The sequence below is a fragment of the Bicyclus anynana genome, chromosome 21 (genome assembly GCF_947172395.1).
Source record: "Bicyclus anynana chromosome 21, ilBicAnyn1.1, whole genome shotgun sequence".
Classification (NCBI taxonomy): Eukaryota; Metazoa; Arthropoda; class Insecta; order Lepidoptera; family Nymphalidae; genus Bicyclus; species Bicyclus anynana.
Genome location: NC_069103.1, coordinates 2,217,041 through 2,241,667, shown reverse-complemented (window position 1 = coordinate 2,241,667; position 24,627 = coordinate 2,217,041). Strand labels below are relative to the sequence as shown.

Genomic DNA, 24,627 nt, shown 5'->3' with positions numbered 1-24,627 from the left:
TCTGCCAATCCGCATTGGGCCAGCCTGGTGTACTATTGGCCTAACCCCTCTCATTGAGATGAGACTCAAACTCAGCAGTGAGCCGAAGTGAGTTGAATGATGAATCTAACCCACAACACCACAAACTTTACCTTATAATATTAGTATAGATTATTCTAACATGTAACTTGCCTCGTTGGTCTAATGGTTAATTTGTTCAGATAAAGATCAAGAAGTGCTGAGTTTGACTTAACGGTCGGGCTATGAAGATATGACGATCTCTCTGAGGCAGTGGTAATGCCTTGGTTCTAAATAGAGGTCCGTCATTCCATTCTCTGTTTAGGTCAATTTAGGTTTTATTTATTTCTATTTGGCCCATCGCTTTGTAAAGTCCCCCAAAGTAAGCAGCTTGTTTTACTACTAAGGTAACTGATAATTGGGTAATTTAATACTGATGATGATAAATCAATTAGTAAACAGCTTACCATTTTTATTTTTAACCTCTAAACCCTTGTCACTTTTAGCGTTTTCTATGTTCTCTGGCTAAACCGATCTTGAAGCTTGCGTGCGTGATAATATCAATTTAAATCTGAACTATCTATATCTTGTAAAGAAAAAAGACGCTGTCGACCAATAGCGACGGAGTTAATATCCTCAATAAAATCAGCCTTCCGAAACCAATGTTTCAAAAATGTTTGTAAACTATAAACTGAGTCTATTTGAAATTATTGTATTTTTTTTCTTTGTATCAAAAAGAGATCGATATTTTCGATTCACCACTATTGGTCGAAATAATCCTGTATTTGTCTCGTCTTGATGTCATGGTATCTTATATCATGATATCTCAGGCCTACTGGGGCGAACAGTGAAACACTTTTCATCCCTTCAAACAATTCCTGCGTGATTTCTAAAAAGGCTTAATAAAGCACGCGGACAAAAAAGCGAGCATCTTCTAGTATACAATCAGCTTAAATTATAATTTACTCTCTTTTATGAATGTTATTTAAACGAGACGAGATTTTTAATGTCGATATTTCGACCCAGTTTCATGGATCGTGGTCACGACGGGACTGAAGTTGCGAGATGAGAAGTGAAGTCGGCTGTTCAGAATCGATCTACTCCCTTCTTGTTCTTTTTCTTTTTTCTTCAACAACCTCGCGTTTAAATAACATTTATAATAAACAACCACGAAATAAGTATAAAATCATTACTCTCTTTTATCTAACACCTTTTCTATTCCATGCGCAGCTTTTTTCTTCAGCAAAAGCAATTAAAACACCTACGGATATGCAATTTCCCAATCTAGGTTGTTCTAACAATTCCGCATACCGTACTGAGAGTGTAGATGATTTAAGAGTTCATTTTAAACACGAACCGGCGCTTCTAGGCAAACTAACTGAAATATTATACCACCGTTCCCACTATACGAAACCGAGTATTTATAAGGATTTTTCGTTAGAAAAACTCTTTTTTAACCGACTTAAAAAAATGGAGGAGGTTCTCAATTTGACGCGTATGTATTTTTTGTTTTTGTTTTTTATATTTGTTACCGCATAACTTTGTCATTAATTCTTATCCAATTTAAAAAAAAAAAAATTTGTTTGAAAGAGACTACTTCCAGATTGGTCCTACTTAATCTATACTAATATTATAAAGCTGAAGAGTTTGTTTGCTTGTTTGTTTGATTGAACGCGCTAATCTCAGAAACTACTGGTCCGATTTGAAAAATTATTTTAGTGTTAGATAGTCCATTTATCGAGGAAGGCTATAGGCTATATATTATCCCGGTATTCCCACGGGAACGGGAAACACGCGGGTGAAAACGCGCGGCATCAGCTAGTTTTTTTAATAAAAATTGTGTGCATTTAATAATAATAATAATAATAATATAGCCTTTATTCAGACGTAGGTACATATTTTACAATTTATTTAATTTAAGGTGACACCAACAACTTTGTCTGTTTGCCCAACTTTGGCAAAGGCCTCCTCCATTTCCTTCCATTTGGGTCGGTCCAACGCCTTCCTTGTCCATGCCTCCCCTGCTACCGCCTTTAACTCGTCTTCCCATCTTCGGAACTGTCTGCCTCGATTCCTTTTGCTATTTCTTGGATACCAATATACAATAGTTTTATTCCATTTTTCTGTTCCTCTTATTATATGGCCTGTCCATTTCCACTTAAGTTTCCTTATCCTTGTTATGACATTCTCTATTTTCGTGTGTTTTCTTATTGTCATATTGTTTATTCGGTCTGATCTTCTTATATTTAGCATGCTCCTCTCCATTGCTGTCTGGCATGTCTCTAATTTCTTATTTTGCGCTTTAGTGAGTGCCCAAGTTTGACAACCATAGGTCAAGATTGGTAACACACAGGTGTTGTATAGCTTGGACTTAAGAGACATCTTGGTTTCTGTGTTTTTCATGATTTCTTTTAATCCCCAGTAACACTTCCATGCATTACCAATTCTGGTGTCTATTTCCTTTGACATAACATCGGTATTCGAGATCAGTTGGCCCAGATACGAATATTCCTTTACATACTCAATCGGCTCACCATAGATAGAGATATAGTCCTCAGATGAGTTTGTTATGGCTTTGGTTTTAGAGGTGTTTATTGTAAGACCTACCAAGCTACTTTCTTTTTCTAAGTCTACGAGCATGTTCTGTAGGTGGACTGTTGTTGTAGCGAATATTATGATATCGTCAGCGAATCGTAGATGAGATAATTTTTCACCATTTATGTTAAGCCCATATTGATCCCATCTTAGATTACGAAAGATTTCTTCTAAAACAGCTGTGAATAGTTTTGGGGAAAGTGGATCTCCTTGGCGTACGCCTCTATTTATTTTTATTTCTTTGCCCACTTTTTCTAACTTTATCTTAGCTGTACTATTGGTGTATATATTCTTTATGATTCTTATATATTTATGTTCTACTCCTTGGTTCTTAAGAGACAACCAAATGGCTTCGTGCTCTATTGAGTCAAAAGCTTTGTTATAGTCTATAAAACAGCAGTAGAATGGTACCTTAAATTCCTTGTTTTTTTCAAAGACTTGTCTTACAACGTGTATGTGGTCTAATGTAGAGTATCCTGCCCTGAAGCCGGCTTGCTCTCTGGGCTGATTCTCGTCTAACGGTCCAGTTATTCGACGGAGAATTACTTTCGCGAAAACTTTGTAGATATTAGACATTAGACTAATAGGTCTATAGTTATTCATAACGTCTTTGTCGCCTTTTTTGTGAAGCAAGGTTATTGTTGATGTAGTCCATTGTGTTGGAATGTTTTCCGTCAATAGTATGTCATTGAAAATGTTTTTTAATAATGGTTTAATGTAGTTTTTGCAGTCTAAAAGTAGTTCGTTATTAATTTCATCAGGACCAGGGGCTCTATCTCTTTTTTGAGTTTGGATTGCTTTATCAATTTCTTCTGATAATATCGGTGGTATATTATCATTATTGTTTAAAACTATATTGTTTAATTGTATCTTTTTAGAGTACAATTCTTTGTAAAAATTTGTGGCAATTGATAGAATGTCTGGCCTTCTAGTATTTGTGTTATGGTGGCAGTGTTTTATTTTAGGGATCCAATTTGTTTTATCTGATAAAAACTTGAGGGCTTTTTTAATACCTCCTGTTTTTACTATGTGTTTTTCAAAAGTATCGAGTCTAAAATGTTTTTTGTCTTTTCTCAATTGTTTTTTAATTTCTTTACTTAATTTTGCTATTTGTGCCCTGATAGCTTTCGTTTTATTTTTAGTATTAATTAGGTCGGACCTCTGGTTTAGGAGTTCGTATGTTTTTTTTGATATGTGTCCTTTATCTTTTGGTTTGCTCTCGGTGTTCTCCGGTCTTTCTGTAAGTATTTCATGTAAGATATTGTATTTTTCTTGGGTAGTCAAGTATTGCAGGGATGCTTCTGTAACAGAGTTGAGATTTGTTTCGATGACAGCTATTCTTGCTTTGTTGTTTGGCATTGCAGGTTTTACTTTGAATGGTCGACCTTTTTTGGCTAACGGTGCGTTCAAACGAGCTCTAATCATTCTATGGTTACTATTAAAATTTAAGTTTGTGATGGTTCCACAATCCTCAAATAAATTGGGTTTATTCGTTAAGAAGTAGTCTATTTCGTTTTTATACCGGCCATCTGGCGATATCCATGTCCATCTCCTGGAAGTTCGTTTTTTAAATTGACTGTTAAGTATTGTCATATTGTTTTCGAAAGCCATTTCCATTAGTTTCTGTCCATTTCTTGTTCTTTTGCCGTAACTGTAAGGGCCTAGAACGATGTCTTCACCATTTCTTGGAGTTCCAACTTGTGCATTAAAATCGCCCATTATTATACAGTTTTTGTGAGTGTGCTCTTTAATTGCGATATTGAGGGACGAGTAGAATGTATCAATTTCTGTTTTTGTGGATTGTTCAGTTGGTGAGTATATCTGCACAATAGACCATACTTCTTTGCTTGACGGGATTTTCGTGTTCAATATGGCAATTCTTTCAGATATTCCAATCATTTCAATAATAAGGTTTTTGAGTTCTTTCTTAATTAAGAATCCCACACCATGTCTTCCCGGCGTTTCACCTTTGTAGTATAGTATGAATTGACCATACTCCACAATAGCTTCACCATTTCTTCTTACTTCACTCAATCCAATAATGTCCCACTTGATGTCTTGTAAGGAGTATATAAGTTCTTGTAAGTTTTCTTCGGACCGTAGAGAAAGTGTATTGTATGTTGCAATATGGATGTTTTTGTTATTTTGCTGTTTTTTATCTTTCAAAGTATTCGTTTGGCGTTTAGGGGTAATGTTAGGAGGGTAGTGGTCGCTTTCCCCCGCGGTGACCAGCCGTCTTGGGGTGTTGGTTGTTTCGTTGGGTAAATAGTTTTTGTTTTTATGTTTGGTTTTCCTGTTGCCGGTGTCTATAGGGTGTTTTTTGCGCTTGAAGGTAGTGACAATGACGCGGATCTGCCTCGTGTTATGTAGTCTAGCATGTTTGTCCTATTATTCTTCTTTTTTGGGACTGACGTGGTTGGTTCCATTGGCAGTTTTTCTGGTGAATCACTGCGGTATCTTTTCCTTTTGTCGATTTTATCTTCTTTTGGCTCTTTTGTAACTATCTTATCTTTGACAAAATAACAGATTTTTCCCTTTGCCCTTTCTTCCTTTAGTTGTGGCAGAAGCTGTTTCCTCATTTCTAAAGTTTCTTTGCTGAGATCTTCTTTGACATAAGTGCCCAAGCCTAGTTTCTTTTTGTTCTTGAGGACTTCGTTTCTTCTCCAAAATGTAGTAAAGGTTACAAGAATAGGACGAGGAGTATTATTTTCCTTCTTGCCTAACCGATAAGCGTTATTGATTTCAGTTGAGTTGATATGAATATTCATATTTTTTCCAAGCAAGTTTATAATAGTTTCCATTGGAGACTCGCGGTGTTGTTCCTCTTTTATCCCAAAGAAGATAATATTGTTTCTTCTTTTCTGTTCATCCATTAACTTAATTTTATCATCTAGGGACTGAACTTGCAACTTTAGGTTTTTATTTTCTTCTATAAGGGTTGATAATTTTTCGTTGATACTTTCTGAAACGTTTTTAGTGACTGCTATGGTTATCTCCCTTGTTTGCGCTGCCATTTCTTCTTTCATTGTTTGCCAAAAGTTTGCAATTAATTCTTTATCCATCTTAGAGTAGTATGTGTGAAGTAAATTTTATTAAATTCGTGATGTGAAAAACCACTTTCAAAGTTTGTCGGAACGTCTAAAGGATGCTTTATGCTTCTTCGTATTGTGTTGGCTATCTGTGGTTACGGCAGTTGGTAGCAGTAACAAAACTTTTATTGTATGTCGCCAGTACGTGAAATGAAACGTTTAACTGCCTTTGTTATCACAGACCACAAATGAAGTTTGTTATGTTGGTAGCACGTTCGACTGTCAACTCGTGTGTAGCTAACTTCGTGTTTGTTTATAGTTTTGAAAGTATGTACGTACGGTTACTGGATGACTTTTCAGTTTGATATCTTGAAATCCGCCAAAATGTGTTTATTTACTTCTGGATAACTTGTCACAGTGTGTGTTTTGAGGCGTATTTTCGTAATTTGCACTTGAGTTCTTCGTTTATGCAGTGATTGTAGCTTCCCAAAACAGTGTTTGTTGCTATTTTTCCGAGTTACTAAATTAATTATCCCGAGAGGTTTAATTATACGTCTGGTGCCGTAGACAACCGGAACCGGAAAAAAAATGTGTGCATTTAATAAAAATTAAATGCACACACTAAAAACAGAAAAATAAAATCTTTTTAGGCGGTGCAAAGCCAATTACGTATTAAATAAACACGTTTCAGAAAGAACCACGGGATAAAACTGTCTTTAAATCCTAAAAGTTAATGATTTAATCGGCTTTAGTTAATGCATCACTGTGTTGGCACCGCCTTCAAAATGATCAGAAGGTAGCTCATACGATGTTATTTTTCGCTTTTTAGTTTATTTTTGTGATTTTGAAGTCGGTTCAATTTTTTTGTTAAAAAGATTTTTTATTGAAAAATACACTATGGAACTTGATCTAAATTATCCTAGGAAACTAAGTTGATATTTAAAAAAAAAAACTTAAAGTAGAAACAGTGTATTTACGAATATTACGTTCCAAAATACAGTACAGGACAACCTTGCGTCGTTTCCGTTTCGGTTTAAAACGCACCAAAACAATAACTTTCCAAAAAGGCGACCTTATCAGTAATAGTGATATCTTCCAGGCAAGTTATCTAAATATTGTATGAGACGATAAATATACTGTTACGGAGAACCCTATTACTACCGACATAGGGTTCATAATCGCTCGCCCTTTCGAGTTGTTCGAGTCGTATAGTGTATATTCGTATGTTTTTTTTTTAAATATATTTTTGTCCCCAGATGCACCAGTGTGTACGCACTCGTCGCCGCAAGTACTAGGCGCGCAGCTAGACGAGGTGTTACACGTTCGATGCTCGGTGACGGCCAACCCGCCTGACGTCACGTTCTTCTGGCAGTTCAACAACAGTGGCGAGAGTCTCGACGTATCGCCGGCGAAGTTTGGTTGGTTTTTTACTTTTTTCTTAAAACTGTTGCACATAATCGAGAAACTTCCATACGAGAATATATAATATAGCTTATTACTTAGCTTACTACTTTAGTCTAAAACCAAAGTCTGAATACAAACTCGAAGCAAATCAGATTGTTCCAAAGACGTACAGTTCGCATTCGGAGCACGTCACACGTCCTCTGAAGCCTGAACTTGTATAAGAGGAAAGAATTCCAGATTAATAAGTTGTACGGTTGCGTCGGAGTTCCATGACGTTTTAGAAATAGACGGAGCACGGAGACATTTTGACAGGAACTTTTAATTTTAAGTTCTTCTATTTTTTTTAATAATCGATTTTTTTAACTTATTAAAAAAAATCTTGTAAACTTCCCCGTTTAGATATATGCACCACCGATTTCCTAATTCGACGTTGCTATTTAGATATTGTTGAACGAAATAATATTTTTTTTACAACCCAGTGGCCTAACTGCAAATAATGAGATAATCTCGTAAAAATACAGACAAAATTCAACTAATGGCGGCCAAACGGAAATACCGCTATCTGAACTGAGACAACTCCGGTGCCATTGGATGAAATTTATGTCTAGATTTCTCTTCTTTGGTTAGCACCTTAAGAATCACTGTGCAGCTTGATATATGACTCAAAAAAAGTAAAGCATTAATGCAAATATAATGCTCTCGATCAATGAAATTTTATTTATAAAATGCAGTTTTTCGGATTAAAAGGTAGCCTAATGGATAATCCAGGATATAATACTCCATTCCTAACATATGCCGAATCGGTTTAGTGACTGCGACGTGTACAACAAACATACACAATTACACACTGACACACTTACTCACAAACACTCGCTTCTAGAAACATAGTGTGTGCATCTATACATTTCAAAATATCTGAGGCAGCAGCTGAAACTTGTGCAAACTTGTATATATACAATGTGCTATCGGATCATATACAACGTTTTTGAGTCTGTGCCAAAGGTTTTCTATTTGAGTTAATACCCTAAAGGTGCACTTTCATGATACATCTTCATCTTTATGAAATTTAAATAAATATAGTTCTGCCCGCAATTCGTGATCTCAGAAACGGTTAAGAGGCCGGTATTTTTATTCGTATTCGTATGTTATACTCTTTATTTGTATTTTGTATTTGTATTTGTTATGGTACCACCCTCGAAACATCTCCTTTCTAACAAAAAAAGGTCCGTAAAAGACGAAGTTATGCGCGAACACACATACAAATCAAAAAAAGGGTCAAATTGAGAAACCTCCTTCTTTTTTTTTTGAAGTCGGTTAAAAATTATAAAGCACCTAATAAAATAACACACTTAGTATCTACCTAAAAATTGTCAATACTATGAAGAAATAAAAGGCTTATTTTATTTTAAAAGGACTTAATAGAAAGTTTAAAATTGGTTGATAAATGACCCACAGACGTAAAAAAAAGTGTGTTTCAGCTCCGACGCACGAATGGAGTTTACTCTTTACGACTGTCTAAATAAGTGTATGTTGCCCCCCAGCATACACTATATACGTCTCAACACCTACGCCTGTAAAGTAAAAAGGTGCGCAGCCGAGGAGCAGCAGGCCGGCAGGTTTCAAAAAACGTAACGCTGTGTTCATTTAATTTTACTGCCCATATTTTTTCATACCGAGGGCTATATATAAAAAATCTATTTTTTAGGAGTAAACTCGAAAAATAAAACGAACTTAAGGAGTCAAAATTTTATCAGTCGTGTCAAAACCTTTGAGGTTTCTTGTCTTCCATACATACAAACCTCATATAGGATCGGCCCAACTCGAAACGTATGTCGTGGTAGCGTGGCCAGCCTTCTGGCACATCGCCAACCCGAGCCTTGCGATAGTCATAAATTATTTTCAACGAAATGCATTACAGTTTAAATGCAGCGCTTATTTGTATGGAAAGAGTATTATAAAATCGGGGAAATTTCGTGTTTTATTTTTCCGTAGCAACATTATAATGTTTTAAATTTATCCGACCGCATTTTCATAATGAGCTCGTTATTCTTACGTTGGAATTAATACGTCAAAAGTTTTTGGGGGTTTCCATTGTTTGGACGGTTATGTGAGATGCGAATTATTGATTGTGCTGGTTATAAAATATGTATGACCAAAGGTGGCCCGCTACTTCTGTTTTTCACAAATCCCACGGGAACTATGGATTTTTCCGGGATGAAAAGTAGCTTATGTGTTAATCTATTTGTATTCCAAATTTCAGCCAAATCGCTTCAGTAGCCGCAGCGTAAAAGAGAAAAAAAACTTACACACTTACACACTTTCCCACTTATACACTTACACACAAACTTTCGCCTTTATTATATTAGTTTTGAAAATTATTTTTTTTAGCTCTCATGAAAATCGGTTAAGTAATTTTGTGCTAAAATTATAATAACTGTAATACGTCTTTATTGTCTGTTTCATTTTTGTGTTAAAAATATTATATAAAGCCTTTATGAAATAGGTTATGTCAGGTTAGCAGGCTCTAAGTGCATTTAGTAATGTTGAGTCTATAGTCGGCAATAATATGAATGTCCGGGTTAGTTAGATCAACTTTGTTTTACTTTATGGTCAATATGGTCTTAGCTTGATTACAATTATGCCTGATGAAAAGCAATGATGATGTCTAAGATGGGACTCGCTTGCCTAGAAAGTGTCAATTAACTCTTGTATTGGAGGTGTATCACACTTTAGATGTTCGGATAAGAAACGTTAAAGCGAAATTTTCGGTTCATGTCGCCTGGTTGTCAATTACGTAAAGGCGGATTTACATTTGTCTGACTTGACGTGTCGTGACGCATCAGAACAGAATCGGTATCATACATTTTGTATGGCAACGTTTATACTTATGTGTTGACACATGTCGTGATGGCTTTTGATGCGATGCATACAAAATGTATGATACCGATTCTGTTCTGATGCGTCACAACACGACACGTCAGACAAATGTAAACCCGGCTAAAGGATGTCACCCATCACGGAGTTTTCAGTATTTTCCTCGAAAAATCCCAATAAGTAAGATTTTGTTGCCCTGGCTGTACTCGAACTTGGACTTTATAATTCTTAGCTGAGTAAGCTAACCATTGCACGAATGAGTCTGTTCAGTTTATTGACTCGTAACTTTACCAACATGATCAATAGATTGGCTCTAGTTAGCTTACAAATCTCGATCGTTTCGTTAACTAACCTGGTTATGGCCAAGTTAGTTAATGCCAGTTAAGGCCAGTTACATGTTTCATTCTCAGAGTTTAGGGTTATGTTCGGTGTATTGATGGGTCTACACACATAATAGGCCAAATTAGGCTAGCTACACTTGCAATACGGTAAAATAAGATTGCCTAAACTTACGAGTTTAGGCAATCTTATTTTACCTCATTTTTTCATCCTTATTTTTTCATCTTTTTCACGATGTAAATCCTTTAATTTTTATGACTTTTATTGGAGTTACCGTTGGATTAAAAAATGTACTCTAATTAATTGTAAAAAATGCATGAGCAGAAAAACTTAGTTAAATAAAAATAAAAAAGCCATTTATTTCCAGTACATATAAACAATTTTGTAAGAATTACCTACTTTTTAAAATTACTATGTAACTATTTTTATGGTATTTATTTAAAAATCTATATTTTGCTGGAACCCCCCTCAGATAATGGCCAAAAGATTTCCATTCCCTTCCATTTCATTCCACGGTCTTTATTGATTTGTAGAATAAAAATAGAGTATCATTATCAAATTGATGAGTCCTTGAGATCCAAAAAACTAAATTACTCTCAGCCGAAATTTCAAGTGGTGTATTATACTGGATAGGTAAGCATCTTTTTCAATACAAATGTTCAATAATTTAGTTATACCTTTTTCTGTTTGTACGCATTTAGGTACAGCCAACGGCAGCACCAGTCAACTGAGCTACAAGCCGCAGAGTGACCGCGACTACGGCGCGCTCAGCTGTCGCGGCACCAACGCCGTCGGCCGCCAGCTCGAGCCCTGCGTCTTCCAGATCGTGCCCGCCTGTGAGTTACATGACTCTGTACCTAGATACAGCCAACGACAGCACCAGTAAACTGAGCTACAAGCCGCGACTGTACTGCCCAAATTTTCCAGATCATTCCTGCGTCTCAATAATCTACAGAAATATAATGTACTAGCGGACGTCTGCGACTTCGTCCGCGTGGAAATCAATGTAAACTTTCAAACCCTATTACACCACTTTAGGGGTTGAATTTTAAAAATTTTTGAATTACATTATTTTTCGTATTTTTTTATGATTTATGAACAAATTTTTATAACTCTAAAAATGAAGGACTTTCTATACAAACTTTCAACCCCTATTTCCCGCCCTTCTTATTTTATTTTCGCAATAAAAAATCATTTAGTAGTTTCTGCGTGATGCCCGAATAATAATAAAAAACACGGACAGACAGACAAAAAATTTAAAGAAAATATTTTTAGCTTCAGTATCGATTATATAATGGCCCCCAACAAAAATTTAAAAAAATTATCATCAATGTACAAAATGTACAGAATTCGTATTATAAGTATTCTAGATGGTGCTGTCGTCCGTTATGCCACGCTAACGTTTGTTGTTACAAATGATATAAGTATGATCTCAAATTGCGAATAAATGTATAGAATTCGGCCAGTTTTATTGTAAGTATAGATAGATGCATTGCAGTATCCTGCACCAATAAACCTGAGGTGGTAAACAAATATTTTAGAATTATGATCACTAGCCATCATACCTTTATAATAAATACGTTGTACTCCTGTCCAAATTAAGTTCTTTATATTAAAATTATTTAAATAGTTTTAACAACACCATTATTCTGTTTAAGTTCTGTAACATAAACACTACTTAAAACTCCGTTTTACCTTTCTTCACTCTGTCTATACCATTACGTTGTCACCTGTTTGTCTCGTGTGACAGTCTGCAATTAACTTAACGGGGCGACTAGGATTCCTAACTGTACTTAGCGGAAACTTGCCGATGGCCGCCAGAGCAATAAGCTATTATATTTTAGTATCGATTAGCTCGAGTTTCTTATCGCTCCTATCGCAGTAAATTCAGAGACCGGTGAACATTAGGTTTTTATCGTTTCCAATAATGGCTTCGTTACACTGTGCCAGCTACTGACATGACCGTAGTATAGTTACTATACTACAGTCACGTGGCATGACCGTATAGTTCGACATCGTACCTTTCAAATATTATTTAAACGGGTACATACCACGATAAAACGACGAGATTTTTAATGTCGATATTTCGACCCAGTTGCATGGATCGTGGTCACGACGGGACTGAAATTTGCGAGATGTGAAGTTGACAGCAGCTGTTAGGAACAGAACCGATCTACGCTTGTTTCCTGGTGTTTTTTTTTTTTTTCTTTTTTCAACAACCTCACGTTTTTGGCTGTTTCGGCAAAACACACTCACGACATCACTTTTGCTATTCAGTTTTTCGCAACGCCCTCTTGGAAATAAAGACTTTAGGCTCACCTAAATGACATTTCTTATGGGAAGAAAAGTTCTGTAGTTGTAGTAAGTTCATAGTAGTGACATAAATTTAGCTCAATATTCGAATCCAGTACCTCAAGATCCAATGCCACATACCTAGACTTACTGGACCAAAGAAGTAATTCACGTAGTACTATTATTACTAGGTACTAAATAGTGAACTCGCTGTTCCAACCGCGTCGTATAAATAGGCCATTAGTATCGCCGTATCCAATAACTTCCAAAAGTCTATTAGGAAACTTTTGTATACCTTTTACCCAACCTACTTTATTGGGGTAATTTTTCAGATAGTTTCATGCTTCGTGGGAAGTTATTGTTATCGGTATAACTTTTGTGAGTTAATTTAAATAATGTCCAGATAACGGGTGATCTAGGATTAAAGTTAGCAGATTTTTGATGCATTTTTTTTATTCTTTACAAGTTAGCACTTTAACTACAATCTAACGTGATGGTAAGTGATGATTCAATCTAAAATAAAAGCGGATTATCTTGTTAGGCGTAGGATGAAAATCCACACCCATTTCGGTTTCTACACGACGACGTACCGGATAGCTAAATCACTTTGTGGTGAGTCTTTGCCGGTAGGGTGGTATCTAGCCACGGCCGAAGACTCCCACCAGCGAGATCTGGATCTATAAAAAAAACCTGAGCAATCGAACCCAGGACTTCCATCTTGTAAATCCACCGAGCACCACTGCGCCACGAAGGCCGTCAAAATGCATTGATTAATATGGCTGTCTTGTCTTAAGTAAGTTATCTTTGAGGTTCTTTTCTGACCAAGGCGCGTTTGGATCCGCATAGTTTACTCGCTGGTATGGTAGCTTGCCATTAATGAAAGAATTTTTAAAATCGGTCCAGTGTTTTCGGAGCCTATTCCTTACAAACACACTTTTAGGTCTATATCTTTTCTCTTTATAATATTAGTTTAGTTTTTAGAAAGTTTCATGACACCTAAATATCATGATAATCCTAAATAATAAATGATAATAATGATATTTAGTTTTAAGTACAACTATCCAGAGAGTGGTAAAAACTACTCTGTAGAAAAGCTCTACTTCCCTTAAACAAATATCAAATCACGACTCAAAGCAAATTATCAGAATATTATCACTGACATCTGGTACTATTACAATTGAATATTATTCAAATTAACATTAACTTGAACAATAGTTAGTCTATTGAATTATACGTCTCAGTAATTCCCGAGTTTAGAATAAGGCAGTGTTCACATGTAACGCATAAGCCGTTCACATGAGAACAAACGATGGTTTCCTATGCAATTTAGCTTTTGCAATTGCAATTATTGCAATACTTTTTTTTTTCGTTATTATAGCTTCAATAGGTCAACGGTAAAACGGCCAGGCTCATCACCTATACTACAGCCTTTCTTGATGAATACTGTTTAGCAACAAAGAAATTTGAAATGAAGGTAGAAAACGCATGTCATTTCATAACTTATTTATTTTAAATTTTGTATGGTTTGCTTATAAAATGTTATAGAAAAAATATATTAACCATATCTAATTGTTCCAAGCTTATTAATCAATTTTATCTTCATTATTTAACAAGTTAATTATACTTATTATTAGGTGTGAAATGACTAGTGATACCCTCATTTTTAATTTGTTTGTTGGTAAACAGTACTTATCAAGAAAGGCTGTAGTATAGTTGCAGTAGTTTATGAAATGTTCCCGTGACTCTGTCATCAGGCGGCGAGTCGGAATACCTATGCGGTTAAATAAAAAAGCGGCGTCTAGTTAAATACAACTCTGCGGTGTCAACGTACCCTAATACATGTAGACACTGTCTCTCATACACTACAACCGCAATGTTTAATATCACGGGATAGTATAACATATTATAGCTTACACTGCTGGTGTCAACTTATATGTTGAAATGGGATATTAAATTACTGTGTTAGATCCATATACTTGTAAGATAACAGGTATAAACTTACATTTATATATTACTAACGGAGGCCCGCGACTTCGTCCGCGTGGATTTTAGTCTTTCACAAATCCCTCGGGAAACGTGAATTTTCCGTGACAAAAAGTAGCCTATGTGTTAATCCATGCTATTATATATCTCATTACCAAATTTCAGCTAATTCGGTTCAGTAGTCGAGGCGTGAAAGAGTAACAAACATTCATATCATAAAAATCATCAGTTTTCGCAAGTCTCGGGAAACCGTGGATTTTTTCGGGATTAAAAGTAGCATATATGTTAATCCCGAGTAAAATTTATTTCCATTCCAAATTTCAGCCAAATCGCTTCAGTAGTAGCGGTGTTAAAGAGTAACAAACATCCAAACATCCATACAAACTTTCTTTTATAATAATAGTAAGAAGATTCTCGTGTAACAGTTTTATGGTAGGCGTCCACTGATCCGCATCATGCGTATCGGACGTATCGCATCAAACGGATTATTAATTTTACGATAGGTACAATCCGTAGAATGTCATACTTTCTATACAAAGAAGACTTCTTCTTAATCGTGCACTCTTGGCAGAGTGGTCGTGATTGCAGTGATGAGCGACGCCTTCTGTGCAATGCTCCTCCACTTTTGGCGGTTGGCTGCATTTTGAGTACACTCCGCCAAAGATGAGTGTGTAGCAGCCTTAACTAAATCCGTCCAGCGGGTTGGAGATCGGCCTCTGGATCTTTTGCCTTGGACTTACCCTTGCACTACCAACCGTTCTATAGAATCATGATTTCTGAAGATGTGGCCAAAGAACTTTGACCACATCTCCAGAACTTTGGCCACATCTACTTTGGCCAAAGAACAAAGAAGACTAAAATACGTTTAATGCGATGCGTCGAAAGCGTATGTACGTAAGCGATTCATACGATCTGTGGACGCCTACCGTTTGTGTGCTTGTGTGTGTGTTTATGCCGTTCTCCTCTGAAATAGCTTGACCAATTTGGCGAAAACGGGGAAAAATGGCGGTACTAAAAGGGATCCTTGTTGACTACGGAACCACCACCAATCCGCCCAGCCGGGGATCGAACACAGGACATCCGTCTTGTAAATCCACCGCGCATACCACTGCGCCACGGAGGCCGTCAAACGGAATTACAGACAGAAGTGTCAGCTAAAAATAATTTATATACACACGGAGGATTCTAATTATTATTAAATTGCGAGGCATCAAGAGACTAATTTTGCAAATTGTGTAATTGAATCCTTACTTGGTAACAAGGCTTGTACAATGTACCGACTACGTCATTAGCTAAATGGAGATTCGGGATTATGCGGCGCGTTAATTATCTACAGCCGGTGTTCCGTACATGTTACGTTACGCACAAACATATATTATGATATTTAAATAATCACTTGTGTTATTAGACGAAAACAAATTTTCTTTTTAGTCCTATAACCCTCTGTATTTACCATCATCTGAGTCTCCTCTCAGAATGAGAGGGGTTAAGTATTAGTCCACCTCGCTGGCCCATTGCGGATTGACAGACTTCACACACGCAGAGAATTGAGAAAATTCTCTGGTATGCAGGTTTCCACACGATGGTTTTCCTTATTAAACCAGAGTTGATTCCAGCTCAACATTAAAATATGTTTTTTTCTTTTCTAAAGAAAAAAATGCTGCATACTTAAAATAAATAAATAATTACATAACTTGATAAAAAATACTCTGCAATAGCTTTACCACAGCAGTCTCCGAGTGCCACACTATTTTTTTTTCGGCAATTTTTATACAAAAACTAGCGGACGCCCGCGACTTCGTCCGCGTGAAAGCGATGTAAACTTTCAACTACCTCTACCCTGCCCCCTCCCCTACCCTACCCCTACCCCTACCCTACCCCTACCCTACCCTACCCCTACCCTACCCTACCCCTACCCTACCCACAATTAGGGGTATAAAAAATAGATGCTGGCCTATTCTCATAGATACCGGATAAGCACAAAAAAATTCATCAAAATCGGTCAAGCCGTTTCGGAGGAGTATGGCAACGAAAACTGTGACACGAGAATTTTATATATTAGATCTTTTCTTCCAACAGCCCGGCCTGCGCCTCCAAGAAATTGCTCCCTCCACACCGGCACCAACAGTACAGAAGGAGTCAGTTGGCTCATCATACGCTGTGTCGCCGGCTACGACGGTGGTCTGCCGCAGAGCTTCGTGCTTGAGGCCTTAGACCCCGTCACCGGGAAGACGAAGTTTAACAGCAGTGTCAATGAGACAGGTAAGTTATAGTCCCGTGTACAAATTTTACCTGAACATAGTAAATAAATTTCTCACGGTCAAATTATAGGGGTCAGGTAAATTATATCAGGACAGGTAAAAACCTGTCCTGATATAATTTACTATGTTTTCATAGTCATCATCATCAATCATGATTCATTGACAACTTATTTTCGGCTAACTGTTGTGTCTTCTCTCAGAGTGGGTTAGGCTAATAGTCCACCAGTTAGGCAAACAGGCTTTACACACGCAAAGAATTAAGACATTTCTCAGAAATGCACGTTTCCTCACGATGTTTTTCCTTCAACATTTGAATTATATACCCTCATGTAAATTCTTCTTCCAAACCTTTAATAGAGCCAGACGTGTAAACTCTGACGACACGTCATTCGGCAAAGCTCTTGGAAACAACCTATAGAATATCGTCAAGATACGGTCACGATATCGTTTCTATAATGCAATGTGTGATGCCATATATTGTGTTGTAATAGCAGCGATCCTGAGTCTGCCTTCTGCTCTAGCCATGTTACATAATAATATATCGATTCTATAATATGAAAACAAAATGAATGTGGTTCATTATCGATAGGTCACGTCATCAACCTATCATACTTAAAGTTACATTTTTTTATTTAAGTGGTAGCGAGGCAACTATTAGGTAAAACTCATTAAAATTAAGCTTTACAGAAAAAAATGTCCAGAGTAGGTTTCATCATCATCATCATCATCATCAGTCGATCGATGTCCATCTAATCAAAATAGGCCTCTTGTACGTATAGACTTCCAAATAACTCAGTGTGGGGTCGTCATTCCAACACTTTGGGACCCCTACGTCTATCGGCTCTTCGTACTATGTGGCCTGCCCATTGCCACTTCAGCTTCGCAACTCGCTGAGCGATGTCAGTGATTTTGGTTCTTATGCGGATATCCGCATTTCTGATTCGACCACACAGAAAAACTAACTCGCTAGAGTAAGTTACATGTATATATTATACAAGTAAGTTAAGATAAGTATAATTGAGTTACAAAAATAGCTGCACAAATCCTTTCAGACAAGACGTTCCACAAAAACACTTGAAACATCACACCGACAAAAATACTTGTATTAATTAACTACATTCCAAGGAAAGTAGCAGTCTGGCGCTCCAGCAAATAGGAATATTCATTGTTTGCAGATGCTGAAGTTTGCATTTTAAATGCTATTCACGATTCCGGCCGCGCGCGCCCGCCGGACATCCTATTGTTTAATTAATGAACCCCAGTTTAGAATACTTTCTAAATTGGCAGTCGTCTGGTCATTTCCTTTACTTTTTTATTTTTAGATTAGAACGATATTAGAAGAGGTTTTCTAACTCAATTGTTACCGAGACCATTCTCGGTCTAAGTAAATGCCATAGATGTTGTATCAAAGACATAGATGTTGAAGCATAGACTTGTGTTGTATGACTTGTATCTTAAGCTGAACGCAATATTCAGCAGATTTAAAGCCTCAATAGCTCTATGGTAAGAGCGGTTGGACTCATCAACGAGGGGTGGAGGTTCGATCCCCGCCCCGTTGGTCTATTGTCGTACCCACTCCTCTTTTCTTTTTGTACTGAGTTTTGGATTTAAATTTCAGATTAATCACCCTAATATTATAAGGTGCTTGTGTATATAATTTTTTACGCTGCAACTAGTAATTTATTTGTGAAAATGAGAATTTAACGCAAGCACAGTTCAAAGCGTCCGCTAGAAAAAAAGTCAAATTCAAATCAATATTATTTATTTAGAGCACAAAAATGGAATCGCAATCGACTAAACTTCAAGAATTTTCTAGCCTATATTTAAGCTATAAGGGGCTGGTTAAAATATATACTTTGAGTAGCCAACTTTCCTGAATTAACAACAAAATAATAATAGTTAGATTAAAATAGATTCATTAATTATCCAGTTAAACTTTTATTAACAAAAATATACTCGTAGATCCCAGATCTTTGTTAAATACTGTTATATATTTACTCGTGAATCAATAAACAATTTATTTATTTATTTAAGTATTTAAGTTTGTACAATAACAAAGAAATAAATAAAACAGAAATATAGTACGAAAGAGGTAGAATACACAAGGCGGTCTTATCGCTAATAGCGATCTCAGCCGGGCAATAGGATTAGGAACGGCTTAGGAACATTTACTTAACCATTTTATTTGTTACCCATGTTGTTTGAGTATAATAATAGAACATTTTTAAAACTTGAACCCAACTATGGATAAAGGAAAACAAACTATATAACATAGGATAAATAGTTATAATAAAGTAACAGAAGTTATGCACTCCCGCATTACAGCTGCTTTGTGGGTCTAAGCTCTATTTGATAGCCTCCGTGGCGTAGTGGTATGCGCGGTGAATTTAGAAGACGGAGGTCCTGGATTCGAACCCCGGCTCGGCCGGTTCTACCTACGTCATCTTACCTACCGTCAAGTGATTTAGCGTTCCGATATGATGTAGTGTAGAAAATAGAAAATCCACAGTTCTTTCGGTTTCTACACGACATCGTACCGGAACGCTAAATCGCTTGGTGGCACGTCTTTGCCGGTAGGGTAACTAGCCACGGCAGAAGCCTCCCACCAGGCAGACCTGGACCACTTAAGAAAACCTCAATCTAAGCCGGGGATCGAACCCAGGACCTCTGTCTTGTATACCACTGCACCACGGAGGCCATCACGTTCGCTCATTCGTTCATGTATCGCTACCCTAACCATGGAGTAGTTATGTAGGCTTAATTTTTGTTTGTTCTAGATGGCTTGGCAACCTTCAAGCTGGATCTGGCTCAGCTATCCGCGGGCAGTGCAGAGGGCGCCACCTTCAACCTGCTCATCTATGCGAAGAATCTCAAGGGAGATTCAGAGAAAACCTTGCTTGAGAATATTGCCTTCAATGACGCCGCCAGGAGAACGGGTATATTTTTTCAATCCATAATAATGGTCTTTATTTAGAACTTGTCTCTTGTCCTTTAGGACGTTTCTGGAGTTTGGAAGTTGATAATGTTGCACTCTCGTGCCTTGAGCACGTTAAGCCATCAGTTTTAGCAATTGTTAAACATTATCTCCCTAAGCTAGAAAGCCCGCATCGGAGCAGTGTGGTTTTATATCCTAAGGAGGAAGGCTTTGCCTTATAATGACTGTTTACATAGACTGATAATGATTAAGATGAATAATATTATTATTTCTATAAAACAGATGGCAAAACAACAATGGGAGGCATAACCCTCGGCGTAGTAGTGGCCGTGGCCCTAGGAGCCGCGCTTGCCCTTGGCGGCATAGCCTTCGCGGCTCTCTGTGCGCGGCGGAAGAGGTCGCTGCCCAACCACAAGCATCCACCAGGAGACATGCTGGAGCTGAGCGACGGCTGCAGGAGATACGTCGTTGCTTACACCATCAAACCGTCTCCGGAGTCCAAGACGCCGGATCCACAGCCGGACATTTTAAATGCACCAGGTATAGCAACCACAAGCATCTGCATAGAGTCACTCAGCCAGATACGGCGTGGCTTACATCATCAAGCCGTCTCCCGAGTCCAAGACGCCGGATCCACAGCCGGACATTTTAAATGCACCAGACTTACCAACTACAGGTTTCTGCATAGAACCGCTCAGCCAGATACGTCGTGGTTTACACTATCAAATCGTCTCCGGTGTCCAAGATGCCGGATCTACAGACGGACATTTTAAAAGCACCAGGTAGGTATACCAATCACTAGCATCTCCCCGGAGACATGCTGCAGCTGAGTGACGACGAGGTTACGTCGTGGCTTACATCATCAAACCGTCTCCGGAGTCCAAGACGCCAGAACCACAACCCGACATTTTAAAAGCACCAGGTAGGTATACTAACCACAGGCATCCACCAGGAGACATGCTGGAGCTGAGTGACGGTTGCAGGAGATACGTCGTAGCTTACACCATCAAGCCGTCTCCAGAGTTCAAGACGCCGGATCCACAGACCGACACGTTTTAAAAGCACCAGGTAGGTATACCAACCACTAGCATCTCCCCAGAGACAGGAGCTGAGTTGCGGCTGCCGGAGATACGTCGTGGCTATAAAAAATACTTAAAAGTGTAGTAAACTAGACACTCTTAGATAAACTTGTAGCTGGCACCATGTTTTAAACAAACTACATGTATTTTACGTGACACTGTACCAGTTGACATCGATTCGGAGGAATAATAAGACGCCTATTTTTTTTTAATTTAGGTTGTTTATAATTTATACACAAAGTTAAATAGTTTTTGGACTTTTAAGAACCCGTGTAAATGTATATTTTGATATGAAAAAAAAGTAATAAATGTGATCTTTGTGTGTTTCTTCTAAAAAAGAAATAATTAAATGTGACTTCACCTTTCTAAAAATATCAGAGCAAAAGCTGTTAGCAAGATAACTGTGTGAGTAACAGGCAGGTGGCAGTTCGTTAATGAATTTCGGCAACAAAGTAAAAATATATTTTTCCTAAAGATTTGCTGTTTCTAAAAAAAATATTTTTACATGAAAGCTAATTATGCTTTGAAAACATTACCGCGGTCAATTCGCGGCGCCAAAAACAAAAAAAAAAGAGTTTTTGTTTTGTGGTTGGTACAAATGGACTTTTTATCTTAAGTAGGAAAATTCCGTTGGAAAACAAACCCAAGGGAAAGTACCTACCAGCCTGTATTACCGTCCCTTATATTTTTCGCCTTTTTCCCACCGCCATTTGCATTACCGCGCCTACTTTGTTTGTCCGGGGAAAATCAAATTCCTACTTTTGTTATTTGATATTTTGGTAGCCGCATTGGTATGATAAAATTGTGAAACTTTGGCTAACTACTTGTCTTATCCGATCGATTTTATCTTCTTTTTTTATACTCTACAAGTTAGCCCTTGACTACAATCTCACCTGATGTTAAGTGAGGATGCAATCTAAGATGGAAGCGGGCTAACTTGTTAGGAGTAGGGTGAAATCTACCTCCTTTCGGTTTCTACACGAAATCGTACCTAAATCGCTTGGTGGCACGTCTTTGTCGGTAGGGTGGTAACTGGCGGCCACGGCCGAAGCCTCCCACCAGCCAACCTGGACCAATTAAGAGAACCTCAATCGACCCAGCCGGGAATCGAACCCAGGACCTCCGCCTTGTAAAACCACCGCGCATACCACGGAGGCCGTCAAAATATATTTGTCTTATATATTCTGTTTACATGTGTATATACAGGGTGCTCGGGAGTATTTCCCATAACTTCATGGTATTGACGAGTCCAGTTATAGGAGCCGAACTGCATAACTAATATTTATTTGAACTTAAAAATAAAAACTTCCATCATACATAACTACACGCCCCCCGGCCCGCGCGTAACATTGGAAGTTTTACGAGCGAAGTTCATCATCATCATCATCATATCAGCTGATGGACGTCCACTGCAGGACATGGGCCTTTTGTAGGGACTTCCAAACATCACGATACTGAGCCACCTGCATCCAGCGCATCCCTGAGACTCGCTTGATGTCGTCAGTCCACCTGGTGGAGGGTCGACCAACAGTGCGCTTTCTAGTGCGGGGTCGCCATTCCAGCACTTTAGGACCCCAACGGCCATCGGCTTTTCGAACTATGTGCCCCGCCCATTGCCACTTCAGCTTCGCAACTTCGCAACTCGAACGAAGTTGCCTAGCTATAATAATATGCTTCATGATTCTGGATTCAGGTTATTATACAATTCATAACTAATTTTATGTAATTTATTTATAGATGGTGAAAATCAAAAAATACCACCAGCAACCAGCGAAGCAGACGAATGGCCTAGCATAAAGGAGCTAAGAGGTACCATAAAGAATTATTTATTCCTTGACTGATCAAAGCCTAGTTTGATAAGGATAGTGGTTTGATGTCTGGGAATGATGACTTATTTTTGATTTTATTATGTTGTTGTTTGTTTAGAGATGAGGAAACGCATAAATACCAATTGTTCTATTTTCCGGATGTTTCCCAGGTGATTGGAGTAAAAGTGGAGCTGTTTTTTCAGCAGAAGACCTCGCTCTATTGGACTCCACGGCAACTCACTGCACATCACGCCTGCAAGAGGTACATTAACCCATTAATTCTAATTCACATTAACACGTTCGCTGCGGTACGAGGTCAACTGACCTCGTAAGTCCTGCATCTTCAAGAGTTACGAGGTCGATGGACCTCGTACCACACCACATGAAGTTTTAGTACGATGTTAAAAAAACCTCGTAACGTACCAGAGTAAAGTACAGAAAAAACAGTGCCGCAGCGAACATGTTGAATCCAATTAAATTAAAGCTTATTTTATGCATAATTTAATTTAACTGTAATACGTTGCCTTTGATCTAGTTCATGGTTTCCTAGATTTTGTATGAAAAATGTGTCTGCAATGCAATTTAACTAGGCAATCTATTTGTAACTTGCTAAATTACAATATTATATATTGTAGGAAATAGTAGTCTGAGACGGATATCACTTCAAGTGGCGCGACTTGTTTCCGTAAAGAGTGGGGAGTTAGAGAGGGGTACCGATCGGTTGGCGGGAACAACTTGCGATATATGGCGCTCGTAGTGCGGCCGGCTTCAGAATACTCGTGGCGTTAGAGCCGTCCACATTTCTTGTTGTGTAATTCTTTAAGGATTGCTTAGGATAGGCGGGGAGAGTGGCCTGAGTGGAAAAGGGGATTGTTGGTTAACTGTTGAAGGCGCCTTTTCCCCTACACACAACGTTCACAAGTGCGTGACTCCATTCTGTCATTCTAGGGTCTTATTTTGGTTACAAATTCTGACAAATGTTGTGAATCATAACCTTTCTTATTTTTGTAATCCACTTCTGAGTGTGTTATCATTTATTTCTTATCAATAATAAATAACAGATGAGGGTATACATTTCTAATGCCGGATCTTAGACTATAATACTAATGTATCACTAACTCCATCCAACAGCTAACACCGGGCAGCGACATGATACCCAGCAGTAGGCAAGAGGACGTTATCAACCAAAATTTAACGAACAACTTCAGACCAAACTTCGTCGTAACTAATAGTCCGACTTTAGGCAGTCCGAACTTCGTCTGTCCTAACGGCAACGTTGGATCACCGTTCGGAAGTCAGAGCCTAGTTCTTAGTGGTCCAACTTTGAGCTCTGGCAGCTTGGCTACATCGACGTTACATCGGAAAGGCAAAGGCAATGGTAACGTACGGAGAAGGGAGCACGTTTTAGCCGAAAACTTACCCGGTCCCGAAAGCTGTGTGTAAGCTCCAAATGCAATACTATTCTCTAAACTTTGATCATAGTTTAATTATATTTGGCAAACTCTAGTCTATTAAAGATTTAGTCTGATAAATTTGTTTCCAATTGATTAATATTATCTATCATACGAGTATTAATTCGTCCATTTATTTTTAAATTTTAATTTCATTAGTTCATTCTGTTTGATATTTTTAATTAATAATAATGAATCAATAAGAATTATGTCATCTTAATCGATGATAACTATTGCAGTATGGAATCGTAGACTTAATTCACTTCTTCAAAGTAAATTATGTAAGTTTAATTTCTATTTCGACCCGACAGTTCTATTACTATTACTAATAGTAATAGCCAAAGTGGCGATTCCCTAACTATATTAATTACCTGATTTTTACTAGATTTTCGTTGTTCTCTGTATTCTTGAAGTTTTTCCCAAATTTTCTGGATTGTAAATAAAACTAAAAACAAATTATATAAATAACAGTCAACCCATGCTCGAGTTTTAGCTTAAATTCTTATTACTGTGCAAAAACGACATGAGACAAGGTGTCTATTAATCGTATCGAACGCAAAATTATCGACGAACTCGATGG

The 24,627-nt window shown here is 37.7% G+C and overlaps 1 protein-coding gene across 1 annotated transcript in view; it reads left to right on the top strand.

Annotated features, from left to right (window-relative positions):
• Window positions 1-24,293, top strand: part of LOC112057866 (uncharacterized) — a 52,290-nt gene extending 27,997 nt beyond the window's left edge. Inside the window, exons 4-11 of the mRNA XM_024098429.2 lie at window positions 6,878-7,039; window positions 10,940-11,074; window positions 16,593-16,775; window positions 19,552-19,710; window positions 19,992-20,249; window positions 22,526-22,597; window positions 22,767-22,858; window positions 23,728-24,293. Coding sequence (XP_023954197.2) covers window positions 6,878-7,039; window positions 10,940-11,074; window positions 16,593-16,775; window positions 19,552-19,710; window positions 19,992-20,249; window positions 22,526-22,597; window positions 22,767-22,858; window positions 23,728-24,039 — 1,373 coding nt within the window. The 3' untranslated portion in view covers window positions 24,040-24,293. The remainder of the gene's footprint in view (window positions 1-6,877; window positions 7,040-10,939; window positions 11,075-16,592; window positions 16,776-19,551; window positions 19,711-19,991; window positions 20,250-22,525; window positions 22,598-22,766; window positions 22,859-23,727) is intronic.
• Window positions 24,294-24,627: the final 334 nt, after the last annotated feature.